General features: G+C 53.1%; 1 protein-coding gene across 1 annotated transcript in view; it reads right to left on the reverse strand.

Annotated features, from left to right (window-relative positions):
* The window catches only part of Prrt3 (proline rich transmembrane protein 3), a 4,826-nt gene extending 1,353 nt beyond the window's left edge, over nucleotides 1-3,473 (reverse strand). The window contains exons 1-3 of the mRNA XM_015495015.2: nucleotides 2,168-3,473; nucleotides 1,878-2,033; nucleotides 3-827 (exon numbers count right to left, since the gene is read on the reverse strand). Of these exons, the coding sequence (XP_015350501.2) occupies nucleotides 3-827; nucleotides 1,878-2,033; nucleotides 2,168-3,176 (1,990 nt within the window). The 5' untranslated portion in view covers nucleotides 3,177-3,473. The remainder of the gene's footprint in view (nucleotides 1-2; nucleotides 828-1,877; nucleotides 2,034-2,167) is intronic.
* Nucleotides 3,474-6,563: the final 3,090 nt, after the last annotated feature.

Genomic DNA, 6,563 nt, shown 5'->3' on the forward strand with positions numbered 1-6,563 from the left:
GCCTGGGCCTGGGTACAGCCAGAGCGCGGCCGCCAACTGCAAGCCGCTGGCCAGCAGCCCCAGTGAGCCCGCCACGGCCAGCAACCGAGGACCGGGGCTGGCATCCCAGCCCTGAGGGCCTTCCAGCAGGCGGCGACGGCACAGGCATAGCGTGCCTAGAGCCACCGACGCGCCCCAGGCGCAAGATAAACCCTGCGCCAGGAGGTTGAGCACAGGCCTCACGGAGAACAGGTCTGTCATGAGCAACCCCACGCCGTGCACCAACGCCACAACCCCCAGCAGGAGCGGGTTCTGTAGCGGCTGTGGCAGCCCCACGCCCAGGCCGAGTAGGGTCAGGGCCGCCAGGGCCGTGAGTAGCAAGGGGAACGGCAGGTTGTAGAGCACCAGGCCAGCGCGCATCCCCAGCCGCGCCTGGGCGCCATAAGGGTCGGTGAGCATGTAGGCAGACCGCAGCCCTGAAGCTACCAGCACCAGGACCGCGGCTACCAGTGCCAGTCGGGGTCCCGCCAGGGCGGCTGCCAGCGTGGCCAGTGCCAGTAAGGCAGGCAGCAGGAAGAGGACTCCCACCCCATAAACGTGCAGCTCCCAGGAAAAACTCAACACCCGTCGCAAGGGCCCCCAGCGCAGGGGGGGTGCGGTGGCGTTGGCTGGGGGGCCGGAAGCAGGTGCTGAAGCTGTGGAGCTGGCTGAGGGCTCCGGAGGGGGCGGCTGGCCCAGGGCTCGCTGCGTAGTGACACGAATGAGGCCCCTTCGTGAGGTTGATGGGGCCTGGACTGGGGGTGCCGGGGGATGGCTTTGGGGACGTCCAGGCCACTCCTCCGCTTCATCTGCAATAATATTAAAATGCCTTTTGAAAAGTGCCCTTGATTTTCCATCGTTCTCTACTGTGGTTGGCAAGTAGAACATTTAACTTCTCTAAGAACATCCATCAAATGAAGAAAACAGCCCCTGCCTCATCGAGTCGTGGAGAAGAATGTTTAACATGGTGCTGGATGCCAGTGAGCACCTAGTGGGTGTGAACCACCATTTTTATTAAGCTAACTATTAAGGAAATCCCAGCATTTCTCATCATGGCCTGCATATTGGAATCACCTGCAGACCAAGGAATCAATTTCTTGTAATGTGACCTGGAACCTGGGATTTTTTTTTTTAATATATATTTTTAAATTACCTTTATTTTGTTTATTTAGTTCGTTTATGTGGTGCTGAGAATAGAACCCAGTGCTTCATGCATGCTAGGCAAGCACTGTACCACTGAGCCACAATCCCAGCCCTTTTTTAGTTGTTGATGGACCTTTATTTTGTTTATTTATATGTGGTGCTGAGAATCAAACCCAGTGCCTCACACATGCTAGTCAAGCACCCTACCACTGAACTACAAGCCCAGCCCTCACTGGGATTTTTGAAAAACTCCTCTGGAGATCACAGCACCAAACGTGTCCATGTTACTATGTTACAACATTCTAGCCCCTCGCAAAAGAGCAAATGACTTCTCCCAGAGTACCCAGTAAGTATTAATTTATTATCCTCAGTTCTTGAACAAGGTCTTTGCCAATTTCTTTCTTTCTCTCTCCCCCACCCCTCCACCCAGGGATTGAAGCCAGGGTCATTTTACCACTGAGCTACACCCTTAGCCCCTTTTATTTTTTATTTTGAGACAGAATATTGCTAAATTGCTGAGGCTGTCCTCAAACTTGCAATCCTCCTGCCTCAGCCTCCTGAGTTGCTGGTATTACAAGCATATAAACAATTTCTTTAAGCAAGTATTTATCTCCAGTTACTCCTGAGCTCCCTTTCCCCTCTGCGAACATCACATGGGTTCCTGATTATTGAACAGAGTATACCCTCTCCCCCCAGACCCCCAGCCATGCCCTCACCTGGCTGCAGGGCTCCCATAGGGCTCTCTGTTTGGTTTGTAGCTGGGCCAGGGTCTAAGAGACCAGGGATGAGGGACTTGGGGGTTCCTGGAACCTCCATTGCTCCTCTCACCCGCTGTGGGGAGATGGGGTTTGCTCCATTCATTGCTGCTATCTCTGAAATGATTAAAAAAAAAAAAAAGTCCAAATGAGGAAAATGGGACCTCGAGTCACACAGAACTGGGGTCTTCGACTGCCCAGGAACATTGTCCCTTCCCACCCCTGCTCAGCACCCTTTCTTTGATACCTACCTGGCTTTGGCTGCCCATCAGGAGCCTCTGAGGCTGGAGGATGTGTGGGCTGAGGTCCTGGGGGATCCTTAACATCAGGGAGGTCCGTCTGCATGGGCTGGGGACCTGGGGAGCTGACTTCCCAGGTTTCCCCAGCTCCAGTCTTCTTGGGAGGCTCTACTGGTAGCTCCTCAGCAGGAGGAAGGCTTCTAGCCAATGCCAAGTCTGGCCGGGACCCTGCTTCCCGAGTGAGTGCCACCTCAACCGGGGATACTGAGCCAGCATTGGGGACTGCTGGATCTTGTTGGGTGAAGAGGGGGCCTTGAACTGCCTCTTGGAAATCCTCCTCATGGCCCACCTCTTCCTCTAGCACTGGCCTCTTGACAGCACCTGCGTGGGGCTCAAGAGTGTGGGGAGGGCCCTGGGGGTCTGAGGGAGAAGTCTGTGGGAGCCTGATCTTGGCTTTGGCCTTTGGACCCTCATCTCTAGGTGGTGGCTGTTCTGCTTGACCTTGGGGCTCCTGTGGAAGGGGAGGAACTGTGGCTACCCTGAGTTGAAGCTTGGGAGTTGGAATGAAAGGGAGGTGGGGGAGACCCACTGGGTGGGGGACTGCTGCTTCTGGCTCTGGAGGCTCCTGTGAATCAGGGGGTCCTGTCCAGCCCTGGGAGCTGGGCCCTCGAACTATCTGGAGGTCATCAGTTACTGGGAGTCGCTCTCCCTGAATCCCGTGAGCTGCTTTGGGCCCATGCAGAGCTGGGCCAAGGGGAGAGTCTGCAGGCCTCTCAGGGCCTTCAGCAGGAACCTGGGGGACATCAGAGTGCCAAGGGCCCTCATCACTGGGGTTCTCCCAGAGGAAATCAGAGGCCTGGGACACTGAGCCAACAGGGCCCTTGGGGTGGGCTCCTGGGGTCAGGTGGGGTTCTGAGTCCTCAAGTGGCCTGGGAAGGCCCCTTCCCAGAGCAGGGCCAGCCCCCAGGTTCAGCAACAGTAACAGCAGCAGGAGGCCATGCGCACGGGGCCGTGGGGCCATGATCTACTCTGATGTCCGGTATAGAGACCTCAACTTCCAATCCTCACTGGATGAGCCTAAAAAGAGGAGAGAGGATGACGTGAAGGTTGGGGGTTCCTATGGCTTCCCCAAGGGACTGGTGGGAAAGAAAGAAGAGACACAGGCAGTAGCTTCTCCCCTGCTTTTAAAACTGCATCTCTCTTGGGGCTGGGGATGTGGCTCAAGTGGTAGCGCGCTCGCCTGGCATGCGTGCGGCCCGGGTTCGATCCTCAGCACCACATACAAACAAAGATGTTGTGCCCGCCGATAACTAAAAAATAAATATTAAAATTCTCCCTCTCTCTACCTCTGTCTACAAAAAAAAACAAAACAAAACTGCATCTCTGGTCATGCCACTTGCCCTGCCCACTTGCCCTGCTTCAAAACCTGCCATGGCAGGGCGCGGTATCACATACCTGTAATCCCAGCGATTCAGGAAGCTGAGGCAGAAGGATCTCAAGTTCAAAGCCAGCCTCAGCAACTTAGCGAGGCACTTAGCAACTCAGCGAGGCACTTAGCAACTCAGCAAGTCCCTGACTCTAAAGAAAATACAAAAAAGGGCTGGAGATGTGGCTCAGTGGTTAAGCACCCCTAGGTTCAATCCCTGGTACAAAAAACCAAGAACAAACAAACAAATTCCATGGCTCATCTCTAGGTGGTGGCTGTTCTGCTTGACCTTGGGGCTCCTGTGGAAGGGGAGGAACTGTGGCTACCCTGAGTTGAAGCTTGGGAGTTGGAATGAAACACTGCCCTTAGGAGAGAACACAAGCTCCTTTCCCGGCCTTCTAAGGCCACAGCCAGCCCCATCTGCTCACCTGTTGTCCTAATTCCCAGGGCTTTGCTCCTGAGTGCCTTCAGCTTGGAATACCCTCTGCCTTCTCTTTCTTTACTAATTGAAATTCTATTTTTGAAGGCCCAGCTTCAATAAGAGAATGGTAGACAGGAAGAAGAATGTGCACCTGTCTTTGAGGAGGGACCAAGTTGGAATCCCTGCTTTGCCATTTACTGGGTGAGAATGACTTGACTTTTTTTTTTGGCCATGCTGGGCATCCATCCCTGGGCCTCACATGTGCTGGCCAAGTGCTTTACCACTGAACTACATCCTCAGCCCTTTTTATTTTATTTTCAGACAGGGTCTTCCTAACTTGCCTGGGCTGTCCTCCAACTTGTGATTCTCCTACCTTAGCCTCCTGAGTTGCCGGGATTATAGATGTGCTCTGACATGCCTGACTTTTTTTTTTTTTTAATACTTTTTAGTTGTAGATGGACACAATACCTTTATTTTATTTATTTTATGTGGTGCTGAGGATCGAACCCAGGGCCTCACATGTGTGCTAGGTGAGTGCTCCACCACTGAACCACAACCCCAGCCCTTGACTTCACTTCTTTGCTTCACAGTTTTCTCATCTATAAAGCAAGATTATAAGAGCACCTAACTTCAAGGGGGTTCTCATGAGACTTAAAGGAGAAAACACACAGGACCAGGCCTATAATAGGGGCTTAGTTAACATTAGATCCCTATTGCTTTTCCCTTTGTCCAGAAAGATTTTTCTCCCCATTCTCTTTTTTTAAAAAAAAAAAAATTTATACTTGTCGATGGACAGAACACCTTGAGACCCAACCCAACCCTCTCTGTTCCTCTTAATTATTTCTTTTTTAAAAATATTTTTTAGTTGTTGATAGATCTTTTTTTTTTTATTTATTTGTATGTGGTGCCGAGTATTGAACCCAGTGCACTACCACTGAGCCACAGCCCCAACCCCTCTCTTAACTATTCCAACAAATAGATTGAGCGCATACTGTGTGCCAGGTCTTGGGGATAAAGCAGTGAACAAGATTGCCCTCATGAAGAAACAGACAATAAATAATTTTAAACAAGTTAAGCTATAAAGGAAATAAAACAGGGTTAAGAAAGAGAGGGATGAGGGCCTCTTTACACAGGGGGTGCCAGGAAGGCCTCTCTGGAGTGATAACTAAGCTCAATGTTGAATACTAAGAAGGTTGGAAGGAAAAGCAGTTGGCAGAGGGTCCAGAGAGTGCAAAGGCCCGGAGACAGGCATGAGCTAATGAGTTCAAGAACTAAGAACACTAGCGAGGCTGGAGCACAAAGGAGAAAGTAGAAGATGAAGTCAGAGTTGGGCGCGGGGTGCACACCTATGATCCCAGCAACTCAGGAGGCTGAGGCAGGAGGATAGGAATTCCCAGGCCAGCCTCAGCAGCTAGCGAGGCCCTGTATAACTCAGTGAAACCGTGTCTCAAAGTGTTTAAAAAGGGCTGGGAAGGTAGCTCAGTGGTACAGCCCCCCCCAGGCTCAATCCCACTAACCACTGCCCCCAAATCAGGAAGGCAGGGGCTAGATCGAAAGGTGTTTTGCAGGCCACCATAAGGCCCTTGGAGGTTATTCTTCATGCCCCAGGAAGCCATTGGAGACGGGACCATGGGAACACCAAGGGAGAGAGAGGCCAGCGCAGATAGATACCCAGGAGCAGTAAAGCACTGGCTCATTTCAGCCTGGGCCCCCTTCCTCCAGGAAGCCTTCCTTGCCTGACCCTCCTAGGCCCTGGTTGTCATGGTTCTACATGTAATAATTTCAGGGGGGTTCCAAGACCTCAAACCCGAATCCAGACTCTGCCTTTACAGCCTGGTTCGTTGGTTTCTTAGACATTCCCCAAGCACAGTGCTGTGCTCCCAGCCCAGGGGAGGGGCTGGAGACCCACAAACAGGTCTCAGTTCCAGGGTTGGAACTAAGGGTATGCAGAGGGTGACCCAGAGAGGCCCTTCTGTAACACAGGTACTGGTTATTAATAGTGCTCCTGGGCTGAACTACCCATTAGGCTCCTGTGCTAAGCTGAGCTCTAGGTCATTCTGCCCTCCTTTTACAAGCAGGTGGGAGTATACCCATCTCCCAAGGTAGGAAACCAAGGTTCAGAGAGGTTGAGCAACTGGTCCAAGGTCACACAGCCAGTCGAGTGGACACACCAGGGGAAATGAAGCCCACTATGGCTCTTCTTGCAGAGGGGATTGGAAAAGCTTTGCAGAGGAGGAGCTGATTCAGTTGAGCCCTCAGTGGTAGAGATGCCATCTGCCTACCACCCCCATCGATCGGAGAGATGTGGGCACGTGCAGATAAGGCGGGGGCTAGCCCAGAGCTGGGGACCCACTGCTGGAGAGACGCTGGGGGGTGGGGAGGTTTCCCTGCCGCAGGAAGGAGAGAATGGCCTGGGGGCAGGGCCGGGGCTGCCGCAGGGCAGCCCGCAGGAGCTGGTCCATCTCCGGTTACCTCTCTTCCTCCTCCTCCGGTCTCCTCGCCCTGGCTCCGCGCCTTCCCGCAGTGTCCCTGCTGCGGGTGGGCTCCGTGCCGGCCTGGTC

The sequence above is a fragment of the Marmota marmota genome, unplaced genomic scaffold (genome assembly GCF_001458135.2).
Source record: "Marmota marmota marmota unplaced genomic scaffold, marMar, whole genome shotgun sequence".
Classification (NCBI taxonomy): Eukaryota; Metazoa; Chordata; class Mammalia; order Rodentia; family Sciuridae; genus Marmota; species Marmota marmota.